The sequence below is a fragment of the Arvicola amphibius genome, chromosome 9 (assembly GCF_903992535.2).
Source record: "Arvicola amphibius chromosome 9, mArvAmp1.2, whole genome shotgun sequence".
Lineage (NCBI taxonomy): Eukaryota > Metazoa > Chordata > Mammalia > Rodentia > Cricetidae > Arvicola > Arvicola amphibius.
Window position 1 is genome coordinate 118,517,261 of NC_052055.2, and position 20,114 is coordinate 118,537,374.

Genomic DNA, 20,114 nt, shown 5'->3' on the forward strand with positions numbered 1-20,114 from the left:
TGGCTTAAGGGGCGACCTGGGTCTCAGGACCTAGCTGGTCAGATCCATTTCCTGTGTCTCCATTTCCTATGTCCCCGTTCCAGTCCTGCCAAAGGCAGGGAAGAAACTAAAAGCCATTACTGACATTAAAGCTGTCCTTTACAGAGACTGGAGATATAGCTCAGTGGTTAAGAGCACTCACTGTTCTTTAGGACCATTGCCAGCAGCTACACAGCTGGCACATCACCATCTGTAACACCAGTTCCAGGGCATCTAAGACCCTCTTCTGGCCTCTGTGGGCATCAGGCCATACATGCAGGCAAAACACCCATATACATAAAATAATAAAAACTGTCCAAGTATGATGATATAAAAGAATTCCCAATTTGTATTAACACTGTTGCTGTTTTTACATGGCCAGGACCCCGGATGGCATCACTGGCATAGGTAATGGCTCTAAATGCTGCTTACCTATTAAGTACTCACCAGATGATCCCTTGAGCTTGGGCCACACTGGCCTTCCAGAACATCGAAGGCCAGGCAAGAGACTGGGAAGCAAGAGTATAACAGGGCCCTTAGCACAACTGACTCTATGACGGAAGTACTGTTTGGGCCATAAAATTCCGCAGGTATAGTATCACTACCTGCCAAAATGAAAACAAAGACCTAATCCATCAACATCCATAGTTCTAACCTTGCTTTTTGCCTTCTGCATTTCCACTTCTGGCTGTTCTTGTTAACTGAAGTATGTCAAATCAGAACATGGTTTTTGTGTTTAAAAGCTCATCCTGAGAAAGGCTCAGGGCTACAGTGGGATCCCGGGCACCCAGTGGAGTCCACCAGGCCAGCTAGTAGACTTCCTGTTGGTGTAAGCCCATGTCCGAGCAGTCTTCTCTGGGCCCCCTGCAGAGAAGAGCACACTGATGGCCTATGGGGGTCTCACCCGGCAGACATACTCAGATGCCACAGCTGTGGGGGGCTTTAGGTTTGACCCAGGTTGTCGTTGGACTTGTAATTCTCCTGCCTCAGCATCCTAAATACTGGGATTATCAGTACAAGTCACCATACTTGGCAACATTTAGGTCTGAAGAATGGAAGGGGATCATAGGATCCAGTGAAGGCCGAAGAGTTAATCGTACAAGGACAAAAAACTGCACTAAGGCTCCCTCTTTGAGTCCATTGAAAGGCTTGTGGGCTAAACATTGTATAAATCACAAAAGGCAAAAGCCCTAAGCTTTTAATTCAAATACAGCACCTATCTGCAATTATTTTGCTAGGCTTGTCTCTGTCTAAATAGGTATGCTGAATCTATAAGTCATCAACACTTCACAAGATACTGGCCACCCAGAGTTCCAATTTTAAATGTTATTTTTGTTTTTTTAGACAAGGTCTCTCCTATCTCAAACTTACGATACAGCTCAATTTGAGCTTGAACTTTTGATTTTCTGACCTTCCATTCCCAACTTCCAGGATTATGAGGGTGTCCCTCCATGACAGATTTATGGGGTACTGAGCATTGAATTCAGGGTTCTGTTCAGGTGCTCTACCATCTGAGCTTCACCCCCAGCCCTTAGACACACTTCTGAAGAAAAAGCCTTTGGTCCACTGCTCCAAGCACAAGCTGTACACCTACAAGGCCTAGCCAATTTCCTATGCACCTTGGTCGTGCCCAGGACCGCCTAGCAGGGGGTTTTACAGTGTGGACCAGCAGAGGGCACTGCACCCAAGAGTCATTCTTTTCTTGTTACACCAAAGTAATTCAATTTATGGAAAAAAAATGAAAACTATTTTGCAAGTTTTTCCTGAAAAATGACGAACCGAAGCCCAGACCCTTGACGGTGCAAATAAAGCTAAACAGTTGGTGCGATGTCAGCTTGTCCCTAGGAACTCTGGTGTCACCACAAGATGTATGACAGTCTGCAAGTCTCAGCGTGAAAAAGCAGCTTGGTGGCACAAGCTTTACAGAATCAATCATCCACAAGGCATGTTTTTGTTTTTAATTTTTTTCTTTGATAAATCAATCGCTTCACAAAAATCCTTTTAAAGACAACAATCCGAGAAAACATATCGTTACAGTATTCACATTTTAAAGATTGTCAGTTTCAAAGACCGAACTTAACTGAAGAAGGCAGACTGCCGAGTTCTGTGGCTACCTGCGGGAGAAATCCTCAGGATGGGCATTCCCTGCCAGCGTGCGGGAGCTATGCAGAGGGGAGCATGTTGCCGACTGCTCGCACAGGTGCGCCGGCCACTCAGCAGGCTACACAGTGTCCCATCAGCCCTAGGCAGAAGGGTCACAGTGCATATTGCATATACACTTCTATTTGACAATCTGGACTCAAAAGGGAGAAAACTGAAGCCACCAGATGGGTGGTCAGCCAGTCTAGATTTCTGCTAGGCAGCCAAACAGCAGGAATGACACAGGTTGACTGTAGGTCTCAGAACACATTCGAAAGGCTCCAATGTCAGGGAGGACTTTAATAGGAATGGAAGCTGGAATCTGACCATTTAAACAAAGCCCAAAGGAGATGGACTTTCAGATTTTCTCCACAGGCCAAAGAAAGGAGAGCAGAAGTTATGCTTGGGCTTTTGAGACAGGGTTTCACAATGCACCAGACTGATCTCAGCCTTGCAGCAATCCTCCTGCTTCAGCCTCCTAAGTGCTTGTATTCCAGGCACATGCCACAATGCCCAGTAAGCAGGTGTCTTGAAGGTGCAACTGACAGACAAGAAATGTGCTGGGCAGCAATTCTATGAACCAGAACAGCTTGCCTCATGGGTGTTACTTAGAAGCATCTCAGTATGCATGGGAGGTGGACAGAAACTCAGGCTATGACCCTGTGCCAGCTCTTTTACAATCTTTCTTTAGAGTCAGGTTATGTAGGCCAGGCTTGCCTCCTGTCTCGAGTTCTGAGTACTGGGATTCCAGGAGTGTGTCACTACGCCCAGGTTTTCTCAAGATCCTCATGTTATCCCTCTGAATTTAGCAGCTGAGAGTTCAGGGCTTAGAAAAGCTGATTTCAACTAAGAAGGACACAGTGCATCACGGTGTTCAAATCCCAGCTAGCCACCAGCTGGCACACAAGCCAAACAGCAGGGACTAGGCTTCCTTTGGGGAGAGTGCAGACTCTGCAGGAGCTCACGGGGCGATGCACTTTTGCCCTAAACCCAATACTGACAGTCTATCAGGCTTTTATATACGTGACTTAAAACATTAAAGTAAGAATAAGTAATGAAAGGCTGCTTAAAACATTATTCTCTTCTCAGAAAAGTTACTGGCAAGTTTTTTTGGTTTTGTTTATTTTGTTGTTCTGTTTTTTGTAGTGCAGGCTCCTTAAATGGTTTGAAAGGAGACCCTATTTTTCTTGTGACTATTTGGCTGTCCAGGTATACGCTCTATGACTAAACGGAATCAAGACAATTGGGGGGGTGGGGTGAACCGTTTCAGAAGAAAAATGTGAATTAGCTAAAGATGTCCCTAACCTTGGCCATAACCAATTACCTTGGTTCCCAAGGATGGCACCCTTGACAGCTACACAGCAGGTGGGCCTAGGTACCGTCTGTGAAAATACAGCTGCTCAACATGAAGCAGGGAACTAGTTTTCGGAGAAAAGGCCTCCCAAGTAAACCAAAAGCAAACCCCCAAACCTCAGCCTACGGTCTGCTCTGTCTTGACACCAGGAAATGAAGCCCTCAAACTGTCCTAAATCGTGGAAGGGGAGGACTCTGGAAATGGGAAGGAACAACGTGCAATGAGAATGAGCGGCAGCAAGAGCACTGCAGACGCTGTGAGCCGAGAGTGGGGCCACTGGGATAATCCCTGCACGGCTCTAACTCCAAACGTCTGCCCCATTGTGTATGAAGGTTTGGATGTTTCATGTTTCCCCCAGCTCTAAGCCAGTGGGGTAGAGCACATTTTATATTAGTTTATAATAAACATTCTATGTATAACATGTTTTAACTAAAAAAAAAAATGTAAAATTACCACCCAGTTAACACGGCAAGGCAGCCATGTAACTGCAGTCAGGTTGGAGCTAGGCGGGACTAGGTATGGCAGAGAGCTACGACACTAAGGGCACTGCAGGGCGGCGGCTCTCACTCACCATCCATCCTACTGAGTGCACTCTGTGAGACGCTAGAGAAAGTATACACTGTAGTCTGAGTATCACATATGAACACAGAACTGGAGATGTCAAAAGTTCACTTGACGGTTGCTTCCTTTGAGCAGTTACGGTGAGACCCCCACCCGGGGAGCAGAAGACCACCATGGACGGCTGCCTTTCAGAACATTCCAAATCCAAAGACAAGCATGTGCTGTTCCTTCTCTAGAAATTTATCCTCAATATAGTCATAATCCAATTAATAATTGATTTATAAAAATAGCTTTTTATCCAATAATCCCAGCAAGGTAAAAATAGGAGTTTCTTTTTCTATATAGCAAATGAAACAGGCAAATGCTGCCCAAAGAGAACTCAAGTGTGCTGTGGGCACTCGCGGCCCACCAGGGCCAGTGTTCTCTTGCCCTGAAGCCCACGTGCAGGTCATCTTCAGACCTGTGGGCGACACAAGCAGTAGCCCCCAGACCTGCTGTAAACCACAGAACTCAACTGCAACTGCATCATTTTGTAAAAAATGGCAGCACTGTTCCTTAATCCTGTCAGGATCAAGGGGCAGGGGCCACTCATCACTTTTCTAGCATTAAAAACCCACACGCGCACATCTGAAGGAAGTCGCTGCACCAGCGAAGACATCTTGAAGCTTGCTGTGAAATACAAAAGTGCACTCTTCTCTATCTACATATAAAACAGATTACAAAGAAAACTGTGTAAAATGTTTGCTGTGCAAACAATAGAGTCAAGGGTTCCAGCTCGCGCTGGCCCTGCTGGCGTGGCTCCTACTGCAGGGAGTCACTGTTCTCCAGCACCAGCCCACTGATGTGTGTGGGCGCCAGTGCACCCCCGTCATCTTCTGTGCTGTCCACCGACTCGTCTTCACTCTGCCCCGCCATCATGACCTGCTGTACGGCCAAGGTGGCCCCATCTGAGGACAGGGACTGAAGGCTGTCCACGTTCATGTTTACAGGTGTGGTGATGGTCACGACGGCACCTAAAGCGGAGCACAAGGGTGTCACTGCCTTCACCAGCCAGACAGGGACTGCCTGCTTGTTCAGTCTACATTTAAGACAGCCATGTGTATGCCAGTCACTGCAAAGGATACGAACTACTCCCACCCTACTTCTGGAAAGGTGAAGTCCACACCATCTAAGACAAACTCACACTGTACAGAATCAACACTGCAAAGAAAGGGCAGTGAGGCGGGATGGATGGAAAGGGGGGCACGCCAGTGGCATGGACAGACTGCAAACACGCGCAACAGAAAGCTTGAGAAGAGGCGGGGCGGGGGCTGGGCGGGGGCTCAGCGGTAGAGTACACGTGTGAGGCCACGGGATCCATACCCGGCACTCCAATAACAACGTTAAAGAAATAAAAACGCCATGATCATGCTCTTGCTGACTGTAAGGGGCATGGAAGCTACTTCTGCAGTGTTATCGATGACTGAGAGACTCACAGTTGAGAAGAGGGACAAAGAAGGCTTCTGCGACAATCCTTACCTCCACCATACCCATCCAAAAACCAGTAACAGCCTAGACAGAAAGCCACTGAAGAGAACTCTTAAAAATCGTGATAAGGACGCTGAAGTGTAGCTCTCCACAGCCGACAGCTTCAGGGGGCGGGAAGGTAGGGGTGAGGAAGGGGCTGGCCACCAGGAGTTTGACCATGCTTCAGTGAGCATATAGGTAACATGAATTGGACTTTTTTTCTTTTTTTTTCTTCTTTTGGGGTGCTATAGGCCTGGGAGGACTGAGAAGTGTGATCAGGGTTCATGATGTAAAATTCCCAAATAATCAATAAAAATATTATGAGAAAAAGAAATGAAAAACTGTGCCCAAAGCTTCCTAACCATATAGCAGAGTATTGTCAAGGGAAAAAAGAATGAATAAGAAGACACGGCTATGCCTGCACATTCAAACATACACACCCAGTTGGAGGCAGTGGCACACACCTCAGTCAGAACTGCTGAGGATAAAGAGCTTAGGCCTGGACTTCAAGGCCATCCTGAGCAGCTGCAGGAGGCCTTGCTTAAAGCAAAACTAATCCTGTACAAAACAAGGCAGACCTTGAAGTGCTCACGCACACAGTCACACAGTTGCTGGGACACACATCAGAACTATGGCTTGGGACTGGGGAGTAGGAAAAGGTCAAAAGCAAGAGACAGACACATGCCCTAAAGAAAGAGGCCAGGTGTGAGGACCAACTCCAGTGTCTGCTGGAGGCTGGAAGGGAAAGGAAGCAAGCTGGACATAAAGAAGAGCGCCTTGCTAAAGACACCTCCAGACGGTAAGCATTCTCACGGGCAGCATGCACAACTTAACTCCCCACCACTGGTGAGCCTGAACAGCCATCCATGGACACCTCCTCCCGTTATTTACTTTGTACGTATTTGTTTAGTATCTGTGAAGTATGATGCAATGTGGGCATGATGTGACAACTTGCAGGAGTTGGTTCTCTCCTGGAAACCAAACTCAGGTCCTTAGGCTGGGTGGCAAGAACCTTTACCCGATGAGCCATCTTGCCAGCCTCGAGTCTTAAGAGACAAAGAAAGGGCATCTCAGGCACACAGCTCTGCGTGGGATACAGCTCCAGCAGGGGGCCTGGCCCATCACTCTCTCTGCCCATCTGAAGGGACGCACCTTCTGACATGGCGAGCTCACTGGGTGCTGCCTGTGCCACTCCTGATGCGAGAGAATCTGGCCAAAACCTCTGAACTGGCCTGTTCTGAGCAGGCTTTTTCTTTGTTTTTGGAGTCTCTGAACAGCTGGAATCCAACATTGGCTGGAGAATTCGTCTTCGGGCATTGATGAACCTGTGAGTAGACAGAGATACTCAGGCCAAAAGAACTTGTACAGATTTGGCATGGGGGTATACTCAGGAGACTGTCACAGGAGGAGCCCAGTCTCAGCTACACCGCATGAAACTATCTCACCAATCACCAAAGAGAGAGCAGAGAGAGAGAGTCAGCCAGCAAGAGTATTTCATTGTATTCATAACGAGAGAGAGAGACTGAGAGCGAGACGGAGAGACAGAGAGAGAGAGCGAGAGAGAGAGAGAGAGAGAGAGAGAGAGAGAGAGAGAGCAAGAGCCAGTCAGCCAGCCAAGAATGGTTCACTGTCTTCATAGCTACAAGAGGCCGAAGGTGGTGGTGGGGGGAGTCAGTCAGCCAAGAATGGTTCACTGGATTGACAGCAACATGCTTGAAACTTTTATATTTTTTAATTAATTGTTTGTTTGTTTGTTATGTATGCGATATTGTGTCTGTGTGTATGCCTGAAGGCCAGAAGAGGGCACCAGACCTCATTACAGATGGTTGTGAGCCACCATGTGGTTGCTGGGAATTGAACTCAGGACCTTTGGAAGAGCAGGCAATGCTCTTAACCGCTGAGCCATCTCTCCAGCCCCCGAAACCTTTATATTTTTGCTGGTACTATATTTAACAGGAAATAACTCAAGCAGCATGTTCTACTATTTCCACTTTAATATTAAATACTGGCTCAAATGCAAGAAAGTAGGCATGTTTATGCTCCTGCATCTCTGGTAGAATAAGCAGGCCAACTGCACGGCGTACTCTAGAACTGTAGCAGGCATGGATGATGGTGACAGCACAGCCACACTATGAAGCTAGTGCTTCTGAGTGTAGTGTGTGCTTCCCTTTTTGTGCGCTAATTCTGGGAAGCTGACATTGTCTTCCATCTGAACACAGTGAAATGGAGACAGTGACTGCCCCGTGGAAGAGAACAGCACCCGATGAACACCAGTTCTCACCACGGGAACACATGCCTAGGGCTCAACTATCTCCCACAGTGTAACCCAAACCCAGCAGAGAATGTTTCACTTGTAAACATGGCAGTCTTCTCCGGGCAGGTCTATCTGAGGAATGGTTCTAAGTCCCATCATGCAGCAGAATGAATGCAGGGACACATGCAAGACTGTCCCTAAGCTGCAGGTCTAAAGTGATGGCATGGGTTTTTGTTTTTTTGAGACAGGGGTCTCTCAACAGCTCTGGCCATCTTGGAACTTATTATGTAGACGAGGCTGACCTCAAACCCACAGAGATCCACCTGCCTGCCTCTGCCTCCTGAGTGCTGAGTTAAAGGCATATGACATCACTCCTGGCCATGGCCTATTTCTAAAGGAGAACAAGAGGGGCCACTGTGTTAGCATACCCGTGAGGTGGAAACACGTGCCAATATACCCTGACACATGTCTCTGGCTGCAGCACTCTGATGGGCAGCATAGAGCATATCAGGAGGCCAAGCTCTGCCAGAGTAACAGGTGTGGTGTCAGCACGTGGTCATCTTACCAGTTGTTAACTTGAAGCAGTGTCAAATTTGTCTGAGCAGCAATCTGCTTTTTTTCATCCTCTGTTGGGTAGGGATGCTAAAAATAAAGAAGGTTACTGTCACACTGGGCTTTGAATTTGAAAAGGGAAACCCAAGACTATCTAGACAAATAAGATGCATACAAATAAGAGAAAAAGCCAATACAGTAGTGCTTCCAGCACAACTAGACTATTTCGCAAATCCTTGTCTTAGAAATGTTCAGATAAGAAAGGGGCTGAAGAGATGGTTCAGCAGGTAAGAGCTCTTCCAGAGGACCGGGGTTGACACAGCAGTTGACAACTGTCTGTAACTCCAGTTCCAAGTGATCTGACACCCTCACACAGACATACATGCAGGCAAAACATCAATGCACATAAAATAAGAATAAATAAATGCTTAAAAAAAACAGGTAAGAACGAGGCATCTCTCCTCCCTGACCAAGAACGTCCAACACTAGCAGCTGTCAGTGTGTGGCGAGAATGTGGTCAGCCAGTGTCCCAAGATGCACAGGTAAGAATAGTGGGAGCCGCAGCCCTGTTGTGGGGCATCCTCTGTGCCCAGACATTTGAGCCTTGACACAGCACATCTATATCAACTTTGTTGAGGTTTATTGCATGAGCAACACAACACGTGGCATCTACTTCAACCCTGAGAATAAACGGACACTAGGATAGACCAGTATCACTGATAGCTTTCTTAGGATCAAACCTCTGATGGATTAACATGGTGTTAAAGTCCAGACACTGACTGCCCCTCAAAGGTCTGGGTGTTGAAGGCTTGGTTCTTAGGCTGCTGCTATTGTGAGGTGGTGGAAACTTAGAAGGTAGAGCCAAGAGGGGGAGACCTTATGCCACTAAACAATAAACAAAAAGGTCAGAAACACAAGCACAGAATGAGAAATCAGACAGCAGTCACTGCTGCGCCACTGCTTGGAAAACTAGGTGTTGCAAAGAAATGAGGATAAGAAGGCACAGGAAAAAAGGAAATATGTCCTCACTGGCCCTTATATAACCAGGGTTTATGTTTGAGAAATATTAACTCATTAATGGGACGTGTGATAAGACACTGACACCCGAAAAGGAAAGAGGTGCACCCAGCGCAGCACTCCACGGGGAGCTGTGCACTGCATCACAGCCACTGCACTGGCCATCACTTCTCGTCCTTTACCTGACACGCCTGCGTGGGCAGCCCTCACCATCAAGTACACTCGTGTGCCTCTCTTCCTGCCTGGGCCGCTCATTTTAAACTAAACAAGCCATGCGTTGGCACTCCTCATTGTGCCCAACTTCACGATGTGCCTTAACTTACTGCATCTCCCTTTTAGATCCACTGCACAAGCAATGCTACTTGCTCTTTTTCTTTGCCGCCTCCTCCCGTCAGCCCCATCACAGAGTAGGTTTTTCTGACCCAAATGGGCATGATAAGTAGTAGCTCAGTTGCTCCCTTTCCAGCCATAGGGATACCCTTGCTGCATTTTAAGTTTCTTGACGTCATTACTAGGGACCTATGCTCAAGCCCCACTATGGACACAGTATAATACCAAACTTAGACCTGGGTTAAATAAACACAAAAGTCAGTTTCCTGGGGACACAAGCCAGGAGTGCACCTTTGTCACTCAGGGTGTACCCAATGCACTCTTACCCCTATGTGCTGAAAGAGCCAGGACCGCATCACATTGGTGGCATGCTTCGGCAGGACGCCCCTCTTGTTCTTGGAGGAGCCGTCTTCTTGATGCAAGATGCTGAGATCTTGATTCAACTGCAGCTGAAGCTTTCACATAGTGGACAAATAATGTCAGCAAGGCTTTGAAACGCCAACACATCAAGCAGCTTACAGCTACACATAGAGGAAGCTAACTTACTCTAAGGCTCTCAGGCTTACTTACAGTCAACAGGCACGTGTGGGAACCCTATACAGAGTATATATAATCATACATATCTTTTAAGGATACTGCAACACAGACAACACGTTTGGTCTTCATTCCCATCTTTGCAGCATGTAAGCCCTACAATTTGTAGACTCTCCGAACTGCTAAGGGATGCTTCCCATAATCTGAACTGTGTCAACTGTTGACTTCAGCCCCCAGGAAGGGACTGTTCACAGTCTAGACTGAGGCAGAATCACAGATCTCAACCTCTGTCATGCACCAGCGGGCTAAAGTTTAGGGTGATCACCAACAGGCAGTGGGGTTCAACAATCCTACTTGTGTTGTGAAGTTTCCAAGCTCCTGGAGGGTGGCATACTAGAGAGGAACCAGGGAGTTCTGTGCCAGCCCTCTACACTATTCCTGCCTCTATCTGCATCCTCTGCAACAGACTTCACAGTAAGACCAGCAGTATGGGCCCAGGCCTGGAAGAGAGTCCTGAAACGGCTGGCTCTGACAGGACAAGCAGCACCGATGTGTCACCTGGTACTGTAGATACAGATCAAGGGGCAACTGGACACTTATATAATGAAAACCCGGTATACACAAAAAATAAGCACACTGCAAGCCAGAGCATCATGAAACTACTGCTGAGTGCACACAGGAGCTGGGGCTGGTGTCACCATAAGTGCTGACTTGATGCAGCTGGAGGAGGATGGGCAGCATGTGAGAGAGGAGCCCCGCGCAGCGGAAGGCAGGCAAGGAAGTTCCAAGGGCATTCATCAGAGGCATGCTTCCCTTTAGAATCATATGAGGATAGAATAATTGGCTCAAAGGCTTGGAGGGGACCTGGGGGCAATAGAGAAGTATTCAGATCTGCAGCCTGCCTATGGTGCTCTGTGAAGGCTGAGCTGTGACATACCCCAACCTGACAGAAGCATTCCAAGTAATGCTGAGAGGTGAGGGAGTCAAAAGCCGATACTCTTCTGAGTAGCAGTGGTACAGTAAGTGGTCAGGCAGCTGGGGCTGCAGCTATGTAAGTAACCTTAGGTTCCACCCACAGTACCACATAAGCCAGGGGTGGTGAAACAAGCCTGTGTCCTAACACTCAGAAGGCGGAAGCAGAGAATGAAAAGTCCAGGGTTATTCTTGGTTAGATACAGAGTTTAAGGACAGCTTATGAAACATAAAAACCTACCTCCTGCCTAGTCCTCCCTCTCAAAACCATTTTTATGTGGGTGTGTGCTAAGCAATATGGTTAAAGACTTCTCAGTGAGCCGGGTGGTGGTGGCGCACGCCTTTAATCCCAGCACTCGGGAGGCAGAGGCAGGCGGATCTCTGTGAGTTTGAGACCAGCCTGGTCTACAAGAGCTAGCTCCAGGACAGGCTCTAAAGCTGCAGAGAAACCCTGTCTCGAAAAACCAAAAAAAAAAAAAAAAAAAAAAAGACTTCTTAGTGGTCATCTCTCAGGAAGTCAGAGTCAACTCCAGCCTACTATCATCATCATGACCAGGCCATGAACAGCAAAGATCAGAGAGTCCCAACCAAGGCTGACACCCTCCTCAGGGAGCAGCAGCATGTAGCACTTTTTGACCTGAGTCTGCCATGTGCCCCTAGGCAGGGAGCCCTGTGTGACAGTGGAAAATAGTGTGGGAATGAGGGTCATAGGGTTTTTACAACAGGTCAGGAAGTACTGCCCTGAAGGACTCAGGCTTAATAGGTTTGCTACTTAAATGAGTTAACCTTTATCCCTAAGAAAATGCAGATACAAAGAAGCGAAACCTTGTCCCACCCCCCCAAAAACAAACAACAACAACAAAACCAATCCCACAACTTCCTTTTTTAACAAGACAAGTGGAGTATCTTCTACAGTACTAGTAGGTTATTCGACTTAAAATGTCTTCCCCTAAAAATTGCATAATTTGCTGGGTGGTGGTGGTACATACCTTTAATCCCAGCACTCGGGAACAGAGGTAGATGAATCTCTGTGAGTTCAAGACCAACCAGGTCTATTACACAGAGAAACCCTGTCTCAGAAACTAGGCAGGAATTGGACATGGCTCTATTGTCACAAATATTTAAAATGGAAAACGACGAGGAAAGAAGGCCGGCAGGGAGACAAGAGGCAACATCAGTGAGCTCTAGCTCTCCCTGTGTAGGCTGGGACCTGAGCAGTCACGCAGCTCAGACAGTCTCCGAAGTCCCCACCTATGCCAGGAGCACCTGCGTCTTTTTCTCTAGTGCTGTCACCAAACCTTTATGGACAAGATGGCAGCCCCAGACTAGCCAGACACTGAGAGCACCTGCAGTCTACTTGGATGGCTTCTCCTTTAAAACAACAGCCACACCCCAGGGCTAGGCATGAGAGTCCTTGATAAGGATGTGGACAGAGACCTCACAAAGTGAATCATCCACAAAGTAGAACTATACTTTATACCTTATTCAAAGTAAAAAATTCACATTTCTAGAACTCAGAGGGTCTTCCAGCTCAGAAGATCCAACTTCCCCATTTTACTACAAAGGAAAAACTGTAGAATGACTATGGCCACAATATGCCACAGGTCACCTCTTGTCCAAGGAGCCAAACACCTGAAGGTCAAAGCCAAGAATTGCTACTGCAGACACCCAGAGCCTGACCTCAATAAAATACCCCAATCATGTCAAGGATACAAAGCAAAGGCCTGGGATGATTCCAGAGCTTGGGGTGTAGCTTCAGGCTAGGGGTACAGTCTGGGCTTTGTGGTTCTGAAAACTGAGCCTGGTTGTTCTGCATCATAGGACTGTGAGTCATGATGTGTATACACAGTGGACATCATTGCCATGGCTGCACCTGGGGTTGTGAACAGCTTCCCTAGTGCTCCAGACTGTTCTGAATTTTGTAAACTTCCACAACAAGGGAGACGAAGCATGAAAGGAAACAAACCGACTACAGACTGCTTGACAGCAAATGACAGTCACAAAGAAGGGACGGCTTAGCTTACTTCACCTACCCCCACCTAGGCAGCACTCATTACAAGTCCTAGAGGACATCACACACCTGGGAGTTCTGGATCCTAATTGTCCCAGGAGACAACGCCTGTGTGACCACTTGACCTTGTGGAGTGACGACGGTGACAGGCTGGTACACTGTGCCACCTCAAAAAGAAAAAGAGAATTTAAATATTAAACTACTTTTAGTCTTAATGATTTAAAGCTATTCTTCCTGATATGTTTATGGAAGAAATGAAAAGCCTATTGGACGAGCCTTTTACCCATTTCAAATGGTCAACAAGACTTAGCAGAGTATGTGGTGAGACAAATTATCACATCAATTCTGGCCTGTATGGCACCTGCCCTTGTCACTGGGGACCAATTCATAATACTAGGTAGTTTCCAGGTCATGTGGATAGCACAATTAAAAACTATATTATTTGAGAAGTTAGCAGATGACTCAGCAGGTAAAGGTTCTTGCTACCAAGCCTAGATAACCCGAGTTTGATCCTCAGAACCGATTCCTACAAGTTGTCCTCTGACCACACCCATGCAGTGACACATGTACATGAATCTGTTTTTGTGGGTGCATACACACACACACACACACACACACCAACTAAGTATTTTTAAAACTATGTTGTTTGAAACCATAATTAATTTTTGCTATATCTTTTTTTTCTCTTTCTTCCCTCCTTTCTTTTTCTTCTTCTTCTTTTTTTCAACACAGAGTTTCTGTGTAACAGCTTTGGCTGTCATGGTACTCTTTGTAGGCTGGCCTCGAGCTCATAGAGATTCACCTTCTTCTGCCTCCCGAGTACTTGGATTAAAGGTATGTGCCACCAACAACTTTTCTTTTTTTACTTTATTATTTTAAATGTGTGTGTGTGTGTGTGTGTGTATGAGAGAGAGAGAGAGAGAGAGAGAGAGAGAGAGAGAGAGAGAGAGAGAGCGCGCAGTATATGCACATGAATGCAGGTGCCCACAGGGGATCTCCTGGAGGTGGAGTTATAGATAGTTATGAGCAGCCTGACACAGATGCTGGGAATCAAACTTGGATCTTCTGGTTCTTAACAGCTCAGCCACCTCTCCAGCCCTTTGCTACATACAGTCAGTTCCTATATAAAACCTTTCCCCCAAATGCTTCTGGTAGAAAACTATAATCTGTACAATACACTTGTTGAAAAATCAACAAGATGCAGATATTCAAACTGCTCTGGACTCTAGCACTATTATATTAGTAACTGGCATTGAGTAAAATACAATGAAATTAAGAAGAAAAAAACCCCAGAAGTTAAAAGGCATTTATGTATGTGCTTGTTCTAATATAATGGATGTTTTCTGCAAAAGCTCACAGAAAAAATGCCCACTTTTAGGTGGTCCTACCTGCCACTGTTGCCATGGTTACATTTCCCTGTTGCAGGGCTGATGCTGGCACCACGATTCCCTGGGGGCTGAGAGTGCCTGTGATGGCGCTTTGAATCTGCTGAATGTCAGAACACACACATGTGGGAATTATTAGAACACAGAGAAAGCATGTTCAAACGTCAAAGGAAGCAGGATTATAATGTTGCAATAAGGAAGGTGAGGGAGGCCAGGGACACTGAGCACATTCAGTGGACCGGCTTTCAGAAAGCAAGTATCCTATATGGGAACCAGAGATGCAAAAGCAGTCAGACTAGCTGTGATCCACACCGTGGTGTGTGTGTGCAGTGTTTGGCTTTCCTGTTGCTGCTCAAGCCCAGGAGGTGAGCAGAAAGACCGTGCCTTCACATTACCACTTTCTCCTACATTAGGCTCAGATACCAGTTCTCCATAACCAGATCCTTCAGGACAGAATAACACGTGCAAAGCTGACACCACTGGCTCAGAGGCACCAGAAGTGACCAGGACAGGAGAAGGAAGTGAGCACTTAGTGAGCACTGGGTATTTCAGCCAATGCAATGAGGCAAGGAAAGGGAACAAATGCACAGTGGTCAGAAAGGGAGCAGACAGAGTTGTTCCTATTTGTACAGGATACCAGTGAAAGTAAAGAACTAGGGAATGAAGCCGGGCAGTGGTGGTGCACGCCTTTAATCCCAGCACTCAGGAAGCAGAGGCAGGTGGATCTCTGTGAGTTAGAGGCCAGCCTGGTCTACAAGAGCTAGCTCTAGGACAGGCTCCAAAGCAACACAGAGAAACCCTGTCTCAAAAAACCAAAAAATAAAAATAAAATAAAAAGAACTAGGGAATAGACCAATAAACACTTTACTTAGAACAGAGAAATGAACTCATCAGGTCATAGGATATGAGAACAAACACTAAATGTTGGAAGGGCTCTGAGGGGCAGGAAAGAAGGATGAAGAAGTAACAGGGGTTAGGGACACCAAAGCACCACACACATGTGGGGTGTCAAAATGCAATCCACTATTTTCTACAGCTGACATCTGCTCACAGAAACACACGACTTTATCTGATTTTCTTATGAATGCTTTTACAGCACATGTAAAAGTAACTGCTTTACTTCAGGCTAACAATGAACACAAAACCCAAAAAATACAATCCAGGGGCTGGAGAGATAGCTCAGCAGTTAAGAAAGCATGAGGCTGGTTTCCAGGAACTATATGGCAGCTCACAACTGTCGGAAACTACAGTTCCAGGGAGTTTTATACCTTCTTCCAGCTACCTCAGACACCAGACAAAGTACACATACATTCATGCAGGTATCACTCACATATCTAAAAAACAACAAATCTTAAAAACAATTTATTTACAGTCACTCAAAGATATACTTGTGTGTAATTCTTTTTGTTTGAGATAGGGTCTCACTGTGTAGCTCTAGCTGTCTTAGAACTCTCTAAGTAAACTAGACTGACCTGACCTTGAACTCACAGAGATCCGGCCAGCCTCTGCTTCTGGAATGCTGGGATTAAAGGTACACTCACTACGGTTGGCTACTTGTATGTACTTCTAAAAGTGTGAGGATCACTATGGTGAAAGCTACAAAATACTGATGAAAAAGCCCTAAGAGATGTAAATAAATGCAGAGATGTGGCACATTCTGGATTGAAGAATCACACAGTAAAGATGCCGGCTCCCCTAAACTGATACAGAGAGTTAATGCAATGCTATCAATGCCCACAGTGGAATTTGTTCTGTAGATCTACACGGCATCATTGACAATTTATATGGAAAGGCAAAGCAACTAGAAGAGAGCTAAAAACAACTCTGAGAAGTGCTGAGCTGGAGGAAAGCATCTCTAGTGCTGAGACTGCCAGGCAGCTGTAGTAATCACGGTCTGGTGGTGCAGATTCACAGCTCAACAGAACACCAGACTCCTGAAACATGCCCACCTGGTTTTTGACAAAAGGGGAAAAGCAGTTCAGTAGGACAGCTGCTAGCAATAGGTGCTGAAGCAGGTGAACATCTGCAAACAATGAGAACTTTCAAAACTCAGAAACTTAAGGAAAATAAAAATTAAAAAAGGAACAAAAGACATAAGCAAACTTTTCCAGCAAAGACGTCACACAGAAGACAGATCAGCAACATAAAAGTATCATTTGCTATCGGGAAAATGCAAGTCCTTGATGAAATACCACCACATATCAGAATAGTTAAAACACAATGATGCTTCATTCCTGCCTAGGCTTAAGGACATTCTGAGAAGTGAAATTAGTCAGATATTGTATGATTCTACTTCTGTAAGAAACTAAGAGTAGTCAATTCAGAGCTGGAAACAGAATGACAGGGCCAGGGCAGGGGAGGGCAGGATGAGTTAACAGTCAACTGGGACAGGATTTCAGAGCAGCAAACGATTCTGAAGGAGCTGGCAGTCTCAGAAGTAATGATGCACGATCAATACTATAGTGACCAAGAAGCACAGCGGGCCCCAAAGGCAAGTACCTGGGACTGCACAGGGGAGTATGGGCTCCCAGGCTCCCCACTCAACAAGGTCTCGCTGTTCATTTTTGTCTTCAGACAAGCAATGTACCGACTACAAAAATCTTTACAGAGTTCATTAACCTTTTCCAGTTCAAGAAGATGAATGCGCAGAACCTGGATTGCTTTCACCATCTAGAGGCAGAAAAAATAGAGACTGTTAAGTGAGAAATAATGTGCCGTTATCAGAAGTCACCGTTATCACACATACTGCTTAGTTATCAAATGGGAACGACATCAGTGCCAGTAGCAGAAACAGAGCAGCACTGGTGATTGCAGTGTTCCAGTACCCCAGGGCCTCTGCCCCAGCCCAGCTGCACCTGTGCCAGACACGGGACCAAGGTGCCTCCTTCAGCGTGGCCATGCTGGGAGTGTGACTCAAGGCTTGCAGATGATGGGGCCACAGCCTCGCTTTGCTCCATCTGTGTCCACACCTACCCTAGGGGTGGTTCCAAAAGTCCAACCCACCAGCTCTGCCTTTTCTGGATCATACTTCTGGTGTCAAGTTTAGGAACTCTTTCCTAACTCTAGATCCCCAAGTTCTCCTCCTGTTATTTCTCTTTTACTATGAAGTCACCACGGTTGAGCATACTTGCTCTCTAGCAATGGGTCACTTAATGCCAGCAGTGCCATGTCACTGACAGCCCTTGCTATGAACAAGGCCCAGCCCCTCAGCCACAAACTCGGGTATGAAGTCACCTACATTCTTGATGCTGTGAGAGACCAATCAGCAACAAGAGCTATGGAGCATGAGCTCTGTTAGACCCTGTGCTTAGATGAGGAGGTGCTCGCAGGGTGTAGAGGACACCTGTCTCCTTGACTGAGCCAGGCCAGGGATGGGCCAGGACCAAAAGAGCTTCTGCTCCTTACTCAAACGACAGGCATTTATTTCAGAGACCATAAAAAGTTGAACACAGCGCATCTGTGAAAGCTCTCAGGTAGTAAACACTGAACACACAACGAGAAATCAGGAGCAGCAGAGCTAAGGCCAATATGATTTATCCACAGATGATGAAGACCTGCTGAGGGCCGGAGTCTTCCAGATACAAAACCCAGAGAATACACCTTGCTGTGGGGCTCTGAGTTCATCTGAATTTGGGAGAGACTCAGGCTGGAAGGGCAGACAGTGTGGGTGCCCTGACAAAGGATGCTGGCACTGCCTGTGTCCTCAAAGACCTTGCCACTGGGTCAGACAGGAAGAAGGCACAGCAACTGGTGTCAGCACTGGGAGGGAGGCTGCTTTGCAGATGACGGCTCGAGCCTGTTTCTAAGATTAGACTTGTACTCACAACACAAGTGCAACAGACACCCCGTAGGAGCAGCCTGCCCCAGGAAGTTTTTACAGACACCCATGAGAGGACTAAGTCCCACCTCAGGAGGAAGTACAAATCAGTTAGATTGTTAAAGGGAAAACTAGCTAGAAACTAGAAGACAAGGAAGGAAGGAAGGAAGGAAGGAAGGAAGGAAGGAAGGAAGGAAGGAAGGAAGGAAGGAAGGAAGGAAAAGAAAAAAGAAACAAAGAATGAATTTTACTCACTAAGTTGTCAGTTTCTGGATCTTCACAGAAGAAGGGCTTCCCGTCCTTCTCTTGCTTCCTGACAAAGTTCTCAATGTCCACATCGAAGCTGGCAGAGGTTGTGCCTTCTGAGCCCTGTGTGGACTGCTCACATTTCTCAAACAACAAAGCTAGTAATGGAAATAGTGGGTGCCTGCAGGGAAAGAGAGCAAAGGTGTGCCACCTCTCTCCAGAAGTCTTTGGGATGTGTGCACCAATGAGCCTCCACCCCTTTTTAGACAGGGATCCATTATACGAGCCAGGTTGGCTTCTAACTCGAGGCTCTCCTGCCTCAGCCTCCAAGTACTAAGTTACAGGGATGTGTTTGTCTGGCATGTATGAATGATTTTAAACAGTCTGTTACTTCTTTTTGTTTGCTCTTTTACATTCTTATTCAATATATGTGTGCTCCGCACCCACTGACGTCAGAAGAAGGCATCGGATCTCTTGGGAACTGAAGCAGGGTCCTCTGGAAGAGTCTATGCTCTTCCACCCTCAGCCATCTCTCTTAACCGTCTTGCTTTTTTATATGGCATGGATATTCTGAGTGGAAGTGTTTCATGAAAAAAAATTTTTTTTCTGGTTTTTGGAGATAGGGTTTCTTTGTGTAGCTCTGTCTGTCCTGGAACTCACTCTGCAGACCAGTCTGACCTCAAATTCAGAGATCTGCCTACCCTCTGCCACCAACACCCAGCAAAATACTTTTAATTGAGTTAGTTTTAAGTTACATTAAGATAATTTTTCAAAGCTCCTGATCTATTTGTTTTATGACGGAGCATCTCACTACATAGTCCTTGCTGGCTTTGATTCACACTTCTTTTACCCTAGCCTCCCAAGGCGCGGATTACAGCATGGACCACCATGCATTGTATTTAAATTATTATCTGTGAACTATCCAAAAATAAATGGACTATTCTTGGTGTTTAGACCCTTATATGTGTATCTAGTCACACCAGGGCCCTCAAACCCTCCTTTTCTTCCCCCTTTGGTATACCATGCTGGAATCCCTAGCCCCAGCAGGGGTCACCATTAAATTTTCTCTTGGTGTTATGAGAAGGCATTTATACAAAATGCAAGCCTTCTGAGAAGGGCTTCCTTCATCAGAATAAGACAGCTGGGATTCATGTATGAAGTTGCATGCAGCCATATTCCTTCCGTTTAATGTTGAGTAGCATACACTGTATGGACCTGCCACACTGTCTGAGAAACATATAGGCTGTTCTAGTCTGTCAGTCATGAGGGGAGCTTCTAATACACTGTGGACAGCTAGATCTGCACACCAGCTCATAGTGCACTAATTGTCAAAAGGAGAAAGCACAACCAGGGTGGTGCACACCTTTGATCCTAGCACTTGGGAGGTAGAGGCAGGTGGATCTCTATGAGTTCAAGGC

At 46.4% G+C, this 20,114-nt stretch overlaps 1 protein-coding gene across 4 annotated transcripts in view; it reads right to left on the bottom strand.

Annotated features, from left to right (window-relative positions):
- Positions 1-1,961: 1,961 nt before the first annotated feature.
- The window catches only part of Pknox1 (PBX/knotted 1 homeobox 1), a 40,503-nt gene continuing 22,350 nt past the window's right edge, over positions 1,962-20,114 (bottom strand). For 3 of the 4 annotated variants that reach the window (XM_038342550.1, XM_038342551.1, XM_038342549.1), the window contains 8 exons: positions 18,706-18,877; positions 17,133-17,303; positions 14,637-14,736; positions 13,318-13,415; positions 10,058-10,186; positions 8,398-8,474; positions 6,731-6,903; positions 1,962-5,085 (listed from right to left, as the gene is read on the bottom strand). In XM_038342550.1, coding sequence (XP_038198478.1) covers positions 4,874-5,085; positions 6,731-6,903; positions 8,398-8,474; positions 10,058-10,186; positions 13,318-13,415; positions 14,637-14,736; positions 17,133-17,303; positions 18,706-18,877 — 1,132 coding nt within the window. In that variant the 3' untranslated portion in view covers positions 1,962-4,873. The remainder of the gene's footprint in view (positions 5,086-6,730; positions 6,904-8,397; positions 8,475-10,057; positions 10,187-13,317; positions 13,416-14,636; positions 14,737-17,132; positions 17,304-18,705; positions 18,878-20,114) is intronic. The other variant, XM_038342552.1, reaches the window with a different exon arrangement.